The sequence below is a fragment of the Candida oxycetoniae genome (genome assembly GCF_023343755.2).
Source record: "Candida oxycetoniae strain CBS 10844 chromosome Unknown scaffold36, whole genome shotgun sequence".
NCBI classification, from domain to species: domain Eukaryota; kingdom Fungi; phylum Ascomycota; class Pichiomycetes; order Serinales; family Debaryomycetaceae; genus Lodderomyces; species Lodderomyces oxycetoniae.
In genome coordinates, this window is record NW_026055464.1 from 38,713 (window position 1) to 55,974 (window position 17,262).

Genomic DNA, 17,262 nt, shown 5'->3' on the forward strand with positions numbered 1-17,262 from the left:
ATTTTTATTCTTAATTATTCATCAGATATTTTTTCACACTATTGAGCGACACTATCGAGCGACACTATCGAGCGACACTATCGAGCAGAGCGAGATAGTGGGGCACACTAACAGCCACCGACACTAGCTGCCACCGACACTATCGACCGACACTAGCTGCCACCAACACTAGCTGCCACCCTATCGAGCAGAGAATTCCAATCGACGCATCATCAACCCACTGAAATTTCAACTGAGCGGGTTTTAGCCGAATAAAAAGTTTCAACGGTTACATTTGTTCGTATAGCACCCATTGTATTGTGCTTTCAATCCCTCCCAAATAAGAAGCCACTATCGAGCGATGCAAGATAGTGTAAATAGTGTCGGTAGTCAGTGTTGTCTATACACACAGCTCTATCTACAGCTCTATACAAACAACTCTCCGCAGCTCTCTCCGCACAACCCTAGCTGCAATCTGTGCAACACCAGGATTGAGGTACCAAGTGTTGCTACACTATCTCGCTCTGCTCGATAGTGTCTGCTCTATAGTGTCTGGTCGATAGTGTCTTCTCGATAGTGTAAACGGTGAGGAGTAAAAATCATTTGCCGAGTAATTCCTCGATGCGCCCCCCGCGCGCAGTACCCCACAAAAAAATTACAATTAAAGATCTCCATTACCAAACTTGGCCTTATTCAATAGATCTTTATTACCAAACTAGGGGCTTCTTTAATAGATCTATATTACAAAACTGGGGCTTATTTAATAGATCTAAATTGCATTGACTAAAAGTTGTACACACTCTTCTTCTTCTCTTCCATTCTCTCATTTCTCACAAATAGGTTGGTTACATACATAATGCCTACTCAGGTTGGTTATGGATATGATGCTCAATTTAAAACAATTCAAAAATTTGCAAACTTGCCAATTCCAGAACCAGGTCCAGACCAGCTTGTTTTAAAAGTTGAGGCTGCAGGATTATGTCTTTCTGATCCACATACATTACAAGGAGGACCAATAGAGAGTATGCCTCCAACACGGCAACTTTCTAAATTTGTAATGGGTCATGAAATTGCCGGTAGTGTTTATCTGGTTGGAGAGCAGTTGAAGCAAAATCCAACTTACTGTCAAGGCGCTAGATTTGCTTTGCAAATAAACCACGCATGTGGCGTATGCGACAACTGTAGAAGAGGACTTGATGGAAGTTGCAGCAATTCCTCACAGGCATATGGGTTGAATGAAGATGGTGGGTTCCAGCAGTTTTTGTTGATTAAGAATTTACGTACATTATTACCAATACCAGATAATGTGAGTTTTGAAGCAGCAGCAGTAGCCACAGACTCGGTTTTAACCCCGTTTCATGCAATACAAAAAGTAAAGCATAAAATACAACCAACATCAAAAGTACTCGTTCAAGGTTGTGGGGGTTTAGGATTGAATGCAATACAAATTTTGAAAAATTACAACTGCACCATTATTGCTACCGACGTCAAGGAGGATATCAAAAAAACAGCCATTGAATATGGAGCTAGTGAATTTTATAGTGATATGAAAAATTGTTTACACCCGGCTAAATCTTTTGACGTAATCTTTGATTTTGTTGGTATTCAACCAACCGTGGATAATACTGATAAGTTTATCAAGCAGAAGGGGACAGTTGTTATGGTTGGGATAGGTAGATATAAATTGAAGATGCCCAACTTCACTTTTCTATATAGGGAAGTGCAAGTTATTTATAACTTTGGAGGAAATTCAAGTGAACTTGGTGAATGTTTAAATTGGATTTCAAAAGGATTGATAAAACCAAATTATAAAGTTGTAGATTTTAACAAATTGCCTCAAATGTTGAAGGATTTGGAAGATAATAAAGTTAGAGGCAGGATCGTATTTAGACCTAATAAACTTTAAGCGACACTATCGAGTGAAGCGACACTATCGAGTGAAGCGACACTATCGAGTGAAGCGAGATAGTGCAGCACTGACTAAACCTTTGAGGGAAAGACTTGTATCTATGTAAACAATGCATGATCAATTTTATATAAATATCTCCTTCAGTGGTGGAAGCAGTAGAGATTACTGTGGAGTTGCAGGAGAGATTACTCGCTCTGCTCGATAGTGTCGAGTTGCAGTATATTTTACTGTTGCTCCACTATCTCGCTTTGCTCGATAGTGTTGGTCGCTCTGCTCGATTTGCACCCATTCCCAAAAACCTTTTCCAGGCTCGCATTTACTCTCTTCATTGAAAATTAAAAATGAAACGTCTTTTTAGTTTTCAACCATACTCTAGTTTTTCTTCATTTTATCTCCAAGATGGCAAAGAAACAAGCAGGAGAGAATTCCAAAAAGGCCGCTGGAAACGCGCGTAAAGCAGAGCAAGCCAATAAAAAGAAGCATGAAGTACTTGAGCAACTTGAGCAAGAGGAAAGTTCCAAGTGGGAGCAAGGATCAAAGAAGAGTAATAAAAAACAAGAAGAAGAGCAGTTTAAAAGAGAGGAAGCAGCTCGTAAGAAGCAAGAGCGAGAAGCGTTATTAGCTGCTGAAGAGGCAAGTATGCCCTCCAAACCTGTTAGTCAGAAACAACGAGGAGCAGCTAAAGTAGCAGCTAAACGAAGTGGAAAAATTGATGATTTCCTTGACTTTAATAAAGATACTCCGGAATTGAGTGCAACTGGGTTAGACAATGCGTTGGAAGCGTTGGCATTGACTGGTAAGGATTCTGGTGTTTCGTCAAAGGACATTGATAGACACCCTGAGAGGAGGGTCAAAGCTGCATATAATGCATATGAAGAGAAGAGATTGCCTGAGATTAGAAAGGAGAATCCTGGGTTGAGGTTGCAACAGATTAAGAATCTTGTATTTAGAGAGTTTCAAAAGCTGAGTGAAAACCCAATGAATCAAATTACAAACATCAGTTATAATGCGAACCAGGAAGAGTTGGAGCAGAAGAAGAAACAGGTGAGGGAACATAAGGAGAAGAAATTTACTTGATGCTAGACGAGTGACACTATCGAGCAGAGCGAAATAGTGGAGCAGCACTGACTAGCGACACTGACTAGCGACACTGACATAGCGTGTAGTAGATGGAGAGAGTAGATATATGGTGGCATTCTGAGGCTCCACTATCGAGCGGAGCGAGATGGTGATTTTGAGACTCTATTTCCAAGTAGCATTCGAGTAGAGCAAAGTTACAGTAAAAATTATTGTTGTTCCACTATCGAGCGGAGCGAGATGGTGATTTTGAGACTCTATTTTCAAGTAGCATTCGAGCAGAGCAAAGTTACAGTGGAGATTATCTTGCTCCGCTCGATGGTGATTTTGAGACTCTATTTCCAAGTAGCATTCGAGTAAAGCAAAGTTACAGTAAAAAACATTGTTGTTCCACTATCTTGCTCCACTCGATGGTGATTCTGAGACTCTATTTCCAAGTAGCATTCGAGTAGAGCAAAGTTACAGTAAAAAGCATTGTTGTTCCACTATCTTGCTCCGCTCGATGGTGATTCTGAGGCTTTATTTCCAAGTGGTTTCAGAGCTTATATCCCCGAGATTGTGTTTTTGGGTTTGACTGAAAGTCTTGTCAGCATATTCTAAGCTTTAAAAGCTGAGGACAAACGTTGGGATAATTACATGAGACCAGACATTATCGAGCAGAGCAAGATTTTGGAACACACTAGCTGCCAAAGAGATGGAGAGGTGGAGAGGTGGAGATGAGTAGATGAGTAGATGAGTAGATGAGTAGATGAGTAGATGAGTAGATGAGTAGATGAGTAGATGAGTAGATGAGTAGATGAGTAGATGAGAGGAGATGAAGAGATGAGATGGTACATGAGATAAAGAGATGAGCTGGTTAGATGAGATGAAGAGATGAGCTGGTTAGATGAGATGAAGAGATGAGCTGGTTAGATGAGATGGTAGATGAGATGATTAGATGAGATGAAGAGATGAGCTGGTTAGATGAGATGGTAGATGAGATGATTAGATGAGATGAAGAGATGAGCTGGTTAGATGAGATGGTAGATGAGATGATTAGATGAGATGAAGAGATGAGCTGGTTAGATGAGATGGTAGATGAGATGATTAGATGAGATGAAGAGATGAGCTGGTTAGATGAGATGGTAGATGAGATGATTAGATGAGATGAAGAGATGGTTAAATGAGATGAGTAAAAATTGTAATTAACAACAAATAAAAAATAGACCTCTTAAGATTGAAATAAAAATTTAATATAAAAGGGAGACAAGAGTTCCATCGATTATGCGGGAACAAAATATAGAAAAAAAAGACCCATACAATTTTGCAATTTTGCAATCGATTATTACTTACAAGGCAGTTTTCTAGGTAGTTCCTAAAGGTAGGTCAAAAGCAAGTAGTGTGGTTGAGAGAAAAATAGGTTTTGAAGCGGTGGGTCATCTATGCTGAGGCAGGAAGAGTATTCTCAAGAGTTTGAATTGTCGCATCCAAGAGTTTGAATTGTCGCATCCAAGAGTTTGAATTGTCGCTTCTTTAGTGTTAATCAATGTCGAGATTGGACAGGTTAGTCGTCTTGTTGGAAACAGGATCGACCTCCTTTATACGAAATACAGCTGCTGACCAACTCTCGGATTTGGCAAAATCGCATCCCGAGGATATTTTAAACCTACTAGCAAGAGTATACCCCTTTCTCAAATCTCCCCGGTGGGAAACAAGAATTTCGGCAGCAAGAGCATTCGGAGGTATAGTTAATAATGCTAGTCTATGGGACCCAAACTCCAACGACGATACAAGTGATACTTTTGTCAAGAAGGAATTTGAGGTGAGTCTAGAGGGTGAAACTGGAAATGCTGAAAATGGTGGTGGAGAAGAGGACCTCGAGACCAGGGTGAAAATAGAACCTGGAAAGGACCTCGAGACAAGGGTGAAAATAGAACCTGGAAAGGACCTCGAGACAAGGGTGAAAATAGAACCTGGAAAGGACCTCGAGACAAGGGTGAAAATAGAACCTGGAAAGGACCTCGAGACAAGGGTGAAAATAGAACCTGGAAAAGACCTCGAGACAAGGGTGAAAATAGAACCTGGAAATCAATGCGAGACAAAGGTAAAACTAGAGCAAGATGAGGAGTTGGCCGAGATGAATAATTGTATTTCAAATTTAATTGATTTCAGTTCTTTCAGCTTACACGAATTGATAAAAGGTGGGGTTAAACTATTAGCATCCAAGTCCGATGATACCCTCAACCATGACAACAGTATATGTGACGGCGATAATACTTTAATTGCAAGAATAAAGCGACATAGAACTAATATTCTACCTCATACCGAAGAGGACTCTGAATTTAGAACTGAAGATACCCCAGTGTCAAATACTCCAACTCCACCAATAAAACTGGAAAACTGTTACAACACCAAACACGAGCACCCTCAACCTGATGCATTGGATTCCTTATCAGAATCCTCAACGCCGGCTCAGTCACCTACGATAGATAGACCAAATTTCAATAAACCAAGCTCAAGTGCAAGACTCAAAGCAATACAAAAAAGGAGAGCCAAGGCAAATGCAAGGTCAGGTGGTAACAAATTGAAAAATGTGGACATATCTCAGAGTTCCTTGTCACGGAAAATGATTGAGAATGGAGATTCGATGGATATAGACACTCAAGACCTAGATAATAGCAACAACAACAACAACAATAACAACAACAATAACAATAACAATAACAACTATAACAATAACAACAATAATAATAATAATAATAATAATAATAACAACAACAACAACACGGATGGAGGCCAGGTACAATTTGATATAACCTCCCAACAAGGAGGATCAAAACTAGTTGTTGAAACTAAAGCAAGTGAGACCTCCCCTTTACTTTCACTTCACAATAAAGTTGCTGGGTTAATCTGGCAGTTCCAAGGTGTTTACGAGTTATTATTGGCCGATTTGTTTGATGACAACTGGGAAGTACGACATGGTGCCGCGCTTGGTTTGAGAGAATTAATTAAAAAACACGGCAAGGAAGCGGGAAGGGTTATGAATAAGTCCAGAAGCGAGAATGATGCCACCAATAAGGCGATATTAGAAGATTTGGCAGTAAAGTTATGTATTTTGTTTTGCCTTGATAGATTTGGTGACTACGTTTCAGACACAGTTGTAGCGCCGGTGAGGGAGTCAGCTGCACAAACTTTGGCTGCTTTATTAATTCATCTTGATGATGAATGCGTTATTAAGACTTTTGATTGTTTAAATACCATGACTTTACAGGACGACTTGGTGCCAAAGTGCTGGGAAGCCAAACATGGAGGTATGTTAGGTGTCCGTTATCTTGTTAGTGTGAGGACGGATATTTTATTAAAGATCCCTGGCATGTTTGATAAAGTCATTAATATGGTCCTACGCGGTCTTCAAGAAAGTGACGATGATGTCCAATCAGTGTCTGCATTGACCTTGACTCCGATAGCATCTCAATTTGTCTCTACAAGAGGAAACATGATCAAGGTGTTGCTATCAGTAATTTGGGACTGCTTGGTGAATTTAAGAGACGACTTGTCTGCTTCTATTGGATCAGTGATGGATCTTTTGGCAAGACTTTGCAGCCACAAAGAAGTCATTGATATAATTCAGCAGGATGCTAGTCTAAATGAAAAAAACTCTTTTGAGCATTTGGTGCCTCGACTATACCCATTTTTGAGACACTCTATTACAAATGTGCGGAAAGCAGTATTGAGAACCATATTGAAATTTTTGGCAATAGATGACCCAGCAACAAAAAGATGGATAGACTATAAAGCATTGAGGTTGTTATACCAGAATTTACTTGTTGAGCAGAACCCGGATGTGTTGGAGTTATCCAAAGAAGTCTTTGACAATTTGTTAAATGCAATCATAGAAAATGGATCAGATGTTAATCAAATATTTGTCACTCAGGCGAGAGACTTGTTGAGTCTCACACTAACTCCAATTGGTATATCTAGGCACAACTATCAAATGAATACCTCTCTCATCATGCGTCCGTCTGGGTTGATGCTTGGGCCATTGGATGAAGATGATAAACGTGGTATTAAACGTGATAAACGACAAGCTGATGAGCCAATCTTGGATATTCCGATTGAGGATTTAAAGGTCAATATTGATTCTCCGGTTTATAGAGGAGATGTTATGCTTGTTGGGTATGAAAAAATGATAGCAATGAGGTGTACAGCGTCTAGTGCATTTGGTAGATGCTTGTCAATGATCAGCTCAAAAGATATACTTCTCAATATTTTTGAAATCATATCAAAAGATTTGAAATCACCGCATGCAACTGCAAGATTATTAAGTGCATTTATTATTGAGTCGTATGCAACTGCGCTCAAAGAGCGAAACCTTACTTCAGCTCTACCAGCATCACCACCACCACCACCACCAGAGTTGGTAACTTTGCTTTCTGCATCTTTAACAGAGACATTACTGGAAATGTCATCATCATCATCATCATCATCATCTCCTTCTAGCTTTAGAGAATTAACCCCCACTCTAAAATCAGTACGGACCTCGTGCTTACAGTTATTTGATTGTTTTGTTTCTACTGCTAGATTGGCACCTTCTAAAATACCACAAATTCCTATTCTCGTACAAGGTGAACCAGAAGCTGGACTTGGCGCTTTTAATCTTGAATATGCCGAAAAGATTTGTAATGAAACATTTGAAAGATTGAAAAAGAGTTTATCAACTACACATAGATTGTCAGCCAACCAAGCGCTCGAAGATGCAAGACATAGAATAACCGTTGCTATTGAAGAGTCACGTTTAGCAACAAATTCAAGAGTGGTTTCTGTATTGGCTGCTTACGCGGGTGCTCTATTGGAATTGACTGGTTTGCCAAAGAAATTGAATCCAATAATTAAATCTTTGATGGAAAGTGTGAAACTGGAAGAGTCGTTGGTTTTGCAAAACAAAAGTGTTCATTCAGTGGCCAGTATGGTTCGACAATTGAACGAAAATGGAAAACGGAACGTAGCTGATAAAATTATCAAAAACTTGTGTGCTTTCCTGTGTGTTGATACAGCCGAGGTTCCTGAATTTCACCATAATGCTGGGTTCAAAAATAACATTTTGTCGTTAAGAAAAGAAGAAGCTCAAAACGATCCAGTTGATGCTGCTGCTCATGAGAGGGCTGTTCACGAGGCAAGAATTAAACGTCGTGGAGGTATAATGTCGCTAGAAATGATTATTAAAGTTTATGGCTCAAAATTGTTTACAGAAGTGCCGAAATTAAAAGAGCTTATGATTGGACCATTGGCAGATTTGGGCAAACTTTCAAGTGAAGATATAGCAAAGGATGAATTCAAAGGCCAGAGCATTATTGATGCATTGGGTATACTTAAAGCATTTTTGCCAAAACTCGATCAGTCTATTGTTTCAGAAATTACCGACGATTTGGATCTTTTGCTTCCTGGATTGAAGTCGGAGTATTCAGTTTTCCGTTATTCTACTGCCAAATGTTTTGCAACGATTTGTTCAGTTGTGCCAACAAAAGCCTTTATTTTTTTGGTCAATTCGGTATTACCAATGTTGAAGAATGCTGGTAGTGTTAGAGAAAGGCAGGGTGCAATTGAAACGATATACCACATTTCATCCACAATGGGCGCAACCATTCTTCCATATGTTATGTTTTTAATTGTTCCAATTTTAGGTAGGATGAGTGATTCTGATCACGACGTTCGTGTTTTGTCCTCGACAACTTTTGCGTCCATCATAAAGCTAGTTCCACTTGAGGCTGGTATTCCAGATCCGGACGACATGCCTGAAGAGTTGTTAAAGGGAAGAGAAAAAGAACGGGATTTCATTCTGCAAATGATGGATCCTTCGAAAATAAAACCGTTTGATCTACCTGTATCAATCAAAGCAACATTACGTAAGTACCAACAAGAAGGTGTAAATTGGTTAGCATTTTTAAACAAGTACCATTTACATGGGATTTTATGTGATGATATGGGTTTAGGTAAGACTTTGCAAACAATCTGCATAGTTTCTTCTGATCATTATATGAGAGCAGAGAAATATAAAGAAACTGGATTAGCTGAGTATAGACAGTTGTCATCATTGGTTATTTGTCCTCCGTCTTTGACTGGTCATTGGGAGCAAGAAATTAATCAGTATGCCCCATTTTTGAAAGCACTTGTTTATGCAGGAAACCCCAGTACAAGAATTCCACTTCGAAGTCAGTTGAAGAGTGTTGATATTGTAATCACGTCTTATGATGTTGCTAGAAATGATGTTGAGTTTATCACTTCTCTTGATTATAATTATTGTGTTTTGGATGAAGGTCATATTATCAAAAACGCAAACTCGAAGCTAGCAAAAGCCGTGAAAAGAGTCAAAGCAGAACACCGATTGATTCTTTCTGGTACACCAATTCAAAACAATGTTTTGGAACTTTGGTCCTTATTTGATTTTTTGATGCCCGGCTTTTTAGGAACAGAAAAAGTTTTTCATGAGAAATTTGCCAAACCAATAGCTGCAAGCAGGAATAGTAAAACGTCTTCAAAAGAGCAAGAAGCTGGAGCTTTGGCATTGGAATCGTTGCACAAGCAAGTTTTACCCTTTATGATGCGTCGACTCAAAGAGGATGTATTATCTGATTTACCACCCAAGATCATACAAGACTATTATTGCGAATTAAGCGACTTGCAAAAAAAATTATACAAAGACTTTGCCAAAAGTCAACAAGAAAACATAAAAGCTGAAGTTTCGTCATCTGAAAAGCAAAACCAAACTCAAACCCACGTTTTCCAAGCATTGCAATATATGAGAAAATTGTGTAATCATCCTGCATTGGTTGTTTCACCACAACACCCGAAATATGACGAGGTTAACAAATTTCTACTGTCACGTAATTTGAACTTGAAGAACATTGAACATTCGCCCAAGTTGTTATCGTTGAGAACCTTATTATTGGAATGTGGTATTGGATCCCAGGATTCAGAGTACGACAGATCTCTCAAACTGAAAAAGAGTGACCAACAATTATTACCTGCGCAGGGTGTCATTTCCGAGCATCGAGCATTAATATTTTGTCAACTAAAGGATATGTTGGATATTGTAGAGAATGAGTTATTGAAAAAGTACTTGCCGTCAGTAACATATATGAGGTTGGATGGTAGTACTGATCCGCGTGATAGACAGTCGATTGTGCGGAAATTCAATGAAGATCCGTCGATTGATGTTTTGTTGCTTACTACTAAAGTAGGAGGATTGGGATTGAATTTGACAGGTGCAGACACGGTTATCTTTGTGGAGCACGATTGGAATCCAATGAATGATTTACAAGCGATGGACCGAGCTCACAGATTGGGACAAAAGAAAGTTGTTAATGTGTACAGATTAATTACCAAAGATACTCTTGAAGAGAAAATCATGGGACTACAAAAATTCAAAATGAATATTGCCTCGACCATTGTTAACCAACAAAATGCCGGCTTACAGTCTATGGACACCAATCAATTATTGGATTTGTTTGACTTTGAGCATTCTGGCGTTAAGCCGGAAGAAGCAAGTAAGAAAGATGATGATAATAAATCAAATGATAATGGTTCTGTGCAAAGCAATAAGATGCCAGATGATTTGACTGGTGGTTTGACTGGAAAAGCAGTGGGTGCAGTTGGCGAATTGGCTGAACTATGGGACGAACAACAATATGAAGATGAGTACAATCTTGATAATTTTATCAAGACTTTGAAATAGGCAAAGTCAGTGAAGTAACTAGCTAGTCAGTAAAGTAACGAGCTAGTCAGTAAAGCAACTAGCTAGTCAATGTGCTGCACTATCTCACTTTGTTCGATAATGTCGATGTTTCTTTTTTTTCTTTTTTTTTTGGCTGCGAATTTTTAACAAGATAAGTTTGTTGATAACAGTACTTTAGAAATACACATTACCAATACAAAACGCATACATTATATAATTGACATACTCTACAATCCTATTTAGCTTTTTTCCCCGATCAACATTGACAGTCTGATACGTATCTTTAAGTGACCATCCTTCAGGGCTGGTCCTTTGTAGAGAACCTTTTTCTTTTCACATCGTATCTTTGGTACTGAAAAAAAAAAAAAAAAAGAAAAAGAAAACGAGAAGGGCATCGCATCGTAAGGGTTCTCTTTGCTTATTGTTTAGAAGGTTTGACTTTTTCAGTAAGGGAACTTGGTTTGTAAAGACACGGGTTTATTTTTGGGGGGGAATGGTGCAAATTAAAGGTGACGAGAAGGAGAGGATAAAAGTGCTAGAGCGGGATGCTGAGACTGCTTATTTATATTTAGTTTCAGATGAGCAATCATCTACGTTTAGAGATGGAGAGATAATAGACGAATATAGAGGGGCTACACTGGAAGATCCAGCTGTGGCATCGACATTGAAAAGGGAAACTAAGCCATGGGTACATTTTGTAGCTGGAGGTATAGGAGGTACAGTAGGGGCAGTTGTTACATGTCCTTTAGACGTTGTTAAAACCAGATTACAATCGGACGTATATTACCAGGTGTATAACAAGACTCTAAAATCGGGAAACCCCGTAAGGCAAGCATTTCAACACTTGGCAGAGACAGGAGGAGCTATAAGAGAAATGTATCTCAATGAAGGAGTGCGGTCTTTATTCAAAGGATTGGGACCGAACTTGGTGGGTGTCATACCTGCAAGATCTATAAATTTCTTCACATATGGCCTTACAAAAGATTTCTTGGTACGAAATTTTGGACACGGATCAGAGAAGAAAGAAAAAGAAGAAGAAACATGGATGCATTTGACTGCGGGGATAAGTGCCGGTTTTGTAACATCAACTGCGACAAACCCCATTTGGCTACTCAAGACAAGGCTACAATTGGACAAAACAGGACTGCGGATATATAAAAACTCGTGGGATTGTTTGAAGCATGTTGTCAAAAACGAAGGATTTTTCAGCTTATATCGAGGTTTGAGTGCTTCTTATTTGGGAGGGATTGAAAGCACGATTCAATGGGTGCTATACGAACAAATGAGAATGTTTATTAATAAGAGATCTTTACAGATACATGGATCTAATCCAAAAAATAAAACCACAAAGGATTATGTAATGGAGTGGTCGGCGAGGTCTGGTGCTGCAGGTTTAGCCAAGTTCATGGCCAGTTTAATAACTTATCCACATGAGGTTGTCAGAACTAGATTGAGACAAGCACCATTGGAAAGCACGGGAAAACTAAAGTATACAGGTTTGATACAGTGCTTCAAATTAGTTTTTAAAGAAGAAGGATTTGCAAGTATGTACGGTGGTTTGACACCTCATTTATTGAGAACGGTTCCCAACTCTATTATAATGTTTGGAACATGGGAACTTGTGGTTAGATTATTGTCTTGAAGTTGTCAAGATAATATAGGTATTATAAATAAAGTAGAAAGAGACGAGTCGGTTTTTGTTCTTGTATATAGATTTGTATTGACTAGAAACTGTGGTAATGTAACATTTTAAGTGCTTATTGAAGCTTTTTTTGGGGTATTTTCGACCCTATCAAGCAGAGCGAGATAGTGGAGCAAACTAACTAGCTACATAGAACTTTGTTGGTGTTTTGGAGAGTTGCATTTCTAAAGACTCTGTCGCTGATAGTTGTTCATCATCTTCTTCTTCTTCTTCTTCTTTTTCTTTTTCTTTACTGTCACTTGACCCTTCTCTTTTATGGCTCTCTATGTAAATATTGCTAGCTTGCTCTTTCAGCTTTTGGCTGCTTAGAGGCCTCAACTTTTCAGTATTCTGAATAAGCTTGTAGAACTTTGGAGGTTCACCTTTCGGCACTTTTACATTCAATTCTTTTATCAACGGGTCTACATCGTATTTCTTACGCTTGCTATGTAAAGGTACAGTCCAGTTTTTTAACTCTATCTGCACCTCGCAGTCAAGACACTCAATCCGGGGGACTTTTCCCAATGGGTTTAACTCAGGATTGAAATAGACTGATTTTACTCCCCATAATTTTGACTCTCGTTTTCGTATCAGTTTCTCATGCTGATCCTTATCCTTCAAAAAGCTCTTGATTTTACCTTCATGTAGCTTATTTTTCTCTATAAAAGCCCAATCTTCCTTCAATAACTTTAAATAGCTTGTCTCCTTCTCCGATAAATTTGACCTTTTTTCAAGATTTTCAATTTTATGGTATAACTTTATTGGATCACATTGTTGTAGCTTCTCTAGCTTAAACTTGAGTTTCTGTCGCTGTTGTATTTTCAACTGTCGTTTTCTTTCATTCTGTTTAATCTCTTCTTGAAGACTCCAATTCCCACGTATCATCCTATCACAAGGTCTCCTTCTTGATCTTTCTCTTGTTCAAAGAATAAACTATACAAATGGAGATGGAGATGGAGATGGAAAAAGAAAAAAAGAAGAATCAGTTTTAAATTGATATCAATATTTTTCACTTTTATCAATAAGGAAGCCTTCTCCAGACACAATGAACCATACGCCGGTGCCGACTACGCCGCTTAAGCCATTGCCAATTGACTTTTCTCAGATACCCGTTGATGCTCTTGAATCCATACGCAACAGGTTGAACCAAATCCATGTCTCATTACGCAAACTATCTGACCAGATCAACAATCACAATCGATATCCTACAAAGATTAAACTTCCTTCATTCACCCACTTCCAAAACCAGTTTCAAGTGCTTATTACTCAGTTGGCCTCGGTAACAAACATCTTGTACGAAAACGAAGAATTGCTACGGAATACAAACGTGTACCCTACTGTCAACTTTCCTACTACCCAGCACGAGGGACTCTTGACTACCTTATTAAGGAAAAAGGCTCTACCAGAAGTCAACGAGTGGATAAACTCTTCAATTTCAAGTATAGATAAGTCGCAGGAAAATGGTGGTCTTGATTTACAGAAGGAGGACGAGTTTACAATATGGTGTTTAATGAAAATACAAGAGTTGAGAGATGACTATCAATTTTACGGTTTTCATACCGTGGACGAATTAGAGTACATGGAGACACCAGAGGGTAAAATAGAAGCCAAAGCAAAGAAGGATAAGGAGAATGAAAAAGAGGAAATTGAGTTGAGGATCACCTTAGGTGGCAAAAAGGGTCTACATCCAAATCAAATCTCCAAGTTCATGTGTCAAGGACAACTTTAAAATAATGGTATATCTCTATAAATCAACAAAAAAAGAAAAAACAACAACAAACATCACTTCCAACTCCTCCATCCTTATTCTCCTCCATCCTTATTCTCCTCCATCCTTATTCTCCTCCCTCTTTTTTTCTTTGGATCCGCTTACATTTCAACTTTCGGTATTGTAATAAGCATCATAAAAGTACAAGATGGAAAATACCAAAAATGCAACGGCGCCACCTAGAGTAACGTTTCTCATTGATATCTTTTTCGCCAAGAGCTTTCCACCAATACATGCAGCAGCAGTACATAAACCGTGACCTATGATGGCTCCTAATATGACAAACCAATACTTTGATCCTGCGGCCATTGCAATGGTGGCAATTTGTGACCTGTCCCCCCATTCCCCTAAAAAAGTCATAACGAAAACTTGGATCCACACGGGAGTAAATACAAACGAAGCCAAGTTCTGAACTTGCTGTCCAATTTCTTGAAATTTTGCTTTCCTTGATTGCGATTGGGCGGCGGGCATGGACCCACCCTCGATGTCACTCAACTGGGTGTTTAATTTACTCGATGCAATTTCTTCTTCCACTTCTGCTAGTTCTTCTTCAACGCCCAAGTTTTTCGACATGCTAAGGCCTTCTTTCAACAATTTAATACCAAATATGATAAACAAAGCTGATGCTAAAAATTGGGTTATTCTTTGTGACATCAAAGATGGTAAAGCATGGCCAACTATACCAGACAAAATTGTCATTAAAACAAGAGAGGTGAATGCTGACGAGAATACAACAAACCGTGAATTTCTCATCGCCATCAATGCAGCTATCAAGAATGTCTTGTCGCCAATCTCAGAGACTACAATCATTGAAATAGACATGACAAACGCGTTGTAAGAGCCAGCCTCTTGATGGTTATTTTCGTCCTCTTGTTTCAACTCATTTACATTTGTGCTTGCTGTTGTGTCGGACTTATTGGGATTCAACGGCTGTTTCAAATTATCTGGCGTGGGATGATTATCTTCATCCTCAAGCACCTTGACTCCGAGCTTGTTGGTGGATTTGTCATGCGGCGGTCTGGCATTTAACAACTCATCAGTATCAGGCAAATAAAGGTTATCCTTATCTTCTAAAGCCAACAGCGTCACACTAAACAAGGCAAGTGAAAGGATTACTCTTGACCATCTCATTGAAAAAACCAAAAAAGAAAAAAAAAAAACTCGGACTTTCTCTCAAGGGGGGGTGGGGGGAGAATTATGATGCTTAAAAGCTCCTAATATCACCTAAATGGCTTGCGAAAGGTATACAACGAGCTAAAAAAAGAATGGGATTCAATCCTCCTGAAAAAGAAAGAGTGAGGTATCACTATGAAACGAATTTCACTCTTCGGTAATAAGCTTGAACACAAATAATAAATAATCTTTTTTTTTTTTTCTTTCGTATCACTTTTGTCCATACGGACTGTTTTTTTTTTTGTTCATTGAAACAAAGTAAATTGAAATTGCTCAATTGATCGACACATTTCCTCTTTTATAGCCTGTATATGTGTTGGTAGTGGCTTTAGAATAACACATTCGTAATTCAAGTTATAAATATCATTATATATATTATACACATATATACATATATATATTATGCAACTGATATATTATGCAACTGATATATTATGCAACTGATATATTATGCAACTGATATATATATTTTATTAATGCCCATGAGGTATTGGATTGTCTACAACTACACCGTTTTTCACTTTCCCATTACTTAACCAACCACCGTAACCAATTTTACCCTGATTTTCGTGTTTATTCTGAAACTCTTTGATTCTATCAATCATAACAGGTCTGAACGACTTGATTAAACCTTGCACTGGCCATGCGGCAGCGTCTCCCAAAGCACAAATCGTGTGGCCCTCAATCTCTCTACTCAACTCAAAAATCATATCAATCTCGCGCTCAGTAGCTTGACCAACCTGAAATCTGTCCATCATCCTTTGTAACCATGTTGTACCTTCACGACATGGCGTACACTGACCACAGGACTCGTGTTTGTAAAAATGAGAAAACCGTTGAATAGCTCTGATTATATCTGTTTGTTTGTTCATCACAATAACGGCAGCAGTTCCCAAACCAGACCCCACATCTCTTAAGGCATCGTAATCCATCAACACAGTATCACATGTTTCCTTAGGCATAATTGGCACTGAGGATCCTCCAGGTACAACACCCAATAAATTATCCCATCCGCCTTTTATACCACCACAATGTTTCTCTAATAATTCCTTCAAAGGTATAGACATCTCTTCTTCAACTGTACATGGCTCATTCACATGTCCTGATATACAAAATAACTTTGTACCAGAGTTTCTTTCTCTTCCCAAGGCATCAAACCATTCTCCGCCTCTTCTCAAAATTGTAGGTGCAACTGATACACTCTCTACATTAGCAACGGTGGTGGGTCTACCAAACAATCCGACACCAGCGGGGAAAGGAGGCTTCAATCTTGGTTTTCCAGCTTTACCCTCAATCGACTCGATTAATGCAGTTTCTTCACCACACACATACGCTCCCATACCACGGTGGATGTATATATCAAAGTCGTATCCTGATCCACAGGCATTTTTACCAATCAATCCTGCCTTGTAAGCTTCATTGATTGCGGTTTGTAATATCACCGTTTCGTTGTAAAACTCTCCCCTTATATATATATATGCTGCAGTAGCGTTCATTGCTCTTCCTGCTAATAGACAACCTTCAACCAACTTGTGGGGATCCTTCCTAATAATTTCTCGGTCTTTACAAGTACCTGGTTCACCTTCATCGGCATTTACTACCAAATACCTTGGTCCTGGATTCTTTTCCCAACCTGGGGGGTTCATAAAAGACCATTTGAGACCCGAGGGAAACCCTGCACCGCCTCTTCCTCTTAAACCGGATTTTTTCATTTCGTCAATAATCCATTTATCTCCCTTCAATATTATCTCCTTCGTCTTATACCAGTCTCCCATTTTTTGTGCGGATTTCAAATCATGGCCGTAATTTCCATAAATATTCTGGAAAATACGATCCTGGTCTTTCAACCCGCCATGTACTCTATTAGGATTTGCTGCTGCTGGATCAGCAGTAGTGGCTAATCCACGCACCGACAAAAAACCGCGTGGCTTTACTTTAAAATTGCGAAGCATTGTTTTCTAATG

General features: G+C 38.9%; 8 protein-coding genes across 8 annotated transcripts; 5 read left to right on the top strand and 3 right to left on the bottom strand. All coding sequences in view use genetic code 12, as the record gives it.

Annotated features, from left to right (window-relative positions):
* Nucleotides 1–835: 835 nt before the first annotated feature.
* KGF56_003498 (uncharacterized protein) lies at nt 836–1,885 on the top strand (the record flags this gene model as incomplete). The annotated part of the gene is made up of 1 exon (XM_049324836.1): nt 836–1,885. One exon carries the CDS (start codon nt 836–838, stop codon nt 1,883–1,885), a length of 1,050 nt encoding a protein of 349 aa, XP_049179427.1.
* A 402-nt stretch (nt 1,886–2,287) lies between these two features.
* KGF56_003499 (uncharacterized protein) lies at nt 2,288–2,965 on the top strand (the record flags this gene model as incomplete). Its single annotated transcript, XM_049324837.1, has 1 exon — nt 2,288–2,965. One exon carries the CDS (start codon nt 2,288–2,290, stop codon nt 2,963–2,965), a length of 678 nt encoding a protein of 225 aa, XP_049179428.1.
* A 1,525-nt stretch (nt 2,966–4,490) lies between these two features.
* KGF56_003500 (DNA-binding ATPase) lies at nt 4,491–10,676 on the top strand (the record flags this gene model as incomplete). Its single annotated transcript, XM_049324838.1, has 1 exon — nt 4,491–10,676. One exon carries the CDS (start codon nt 4,491–4,493, stop codon nt 10,674–10,676), a length of 6,186 nt encoding a protein of 2,061 aa, XP_049179429.1.
* A 493-nt stretch (nt 10,677–11,169) lies between these two features.
* On the top strand, nt 11,170–12,318 carry RIM2 (Rim2p; the record flags this gene model as incomplete). Its single annotated transcript, XM_049324839.1, has 1 exon — nt 11,170–12,318. One exon carries the CDS (start codon nt 11,170–11,172, stop codon nt 12,316–12,318), a length of 1,149 nt encoding a protein of 382 aa, XP_049179430.1.
* A 177-nt stretch (nt 12,319–12,495) lies between these two features.
* KGF56_003502 (uncharacterized protein) lies at nt 12,496–13,242 on the bottom strand (the record flags this gene model as incomplete). Its single annotated transcript, XM_049324840.1, has 1 exon — nt 12,496–13,242. The coding sequence occupies one exon, from the start codon at nt 13,240–13,242 to the stop codon at nt 12,496–12,498; it is 747 nt and encodes a 248-aa protein (XP_049179431.1).
* Nucleotides 13,243–13,402: 160 nt separating this feature from the next.
* MED8 (Med8p) lies at nt 13,403–14,086 on the top strand (the record flags this gene model as incomplete). The annotated part of the gene is made up of 1 exon (XM_049324841.1): nt 13,403–14,086. The coding sequence occupies one exon, from the start codon at nt 13,403–13,405 to the stop codon at nt 14,084–14,086; it is 684 nt and encodes a 227-aa protein (XP_049179432.1).
* A 147-nt stretch (nt 14,087–14,233) lies between these two features.
* GDT1 (putative ribosome biosynthesis protein) lies at nt 14,234–15,256 on the bottom strand (the record flags this gene model as incomplete). Its single annotated transcript, XM_049324843.1, has 1 exon — nt 14,234–15,256. One exon carries the CDS (start codon nt 15,254–15,256, stop codon nt 14,234–14,236), a length of 1,023 nt encoding a protein of 340 aa, XP_049179433.1.
* A 515-nt stretch (nt 15,257–15,771) lies between these two features.
* On the bottom strand, nt 15,772–17,250 carry NDH51 (Ndh51p; the record flags this gene model as incomplete). Its single annotated transcript, XM_049324844.1, has 1 exon — nt 15,772–17,250. One exon carries the CDS (start codon nt 17,248–17,250, stop codon nt 15,772–15,774), a length of 1,479 nt encoding a protein of 492 aa, XP_049179434.1.
* Between the last annotated feature and the right edge of the window lie 12 nt (nt 17,251–17,262).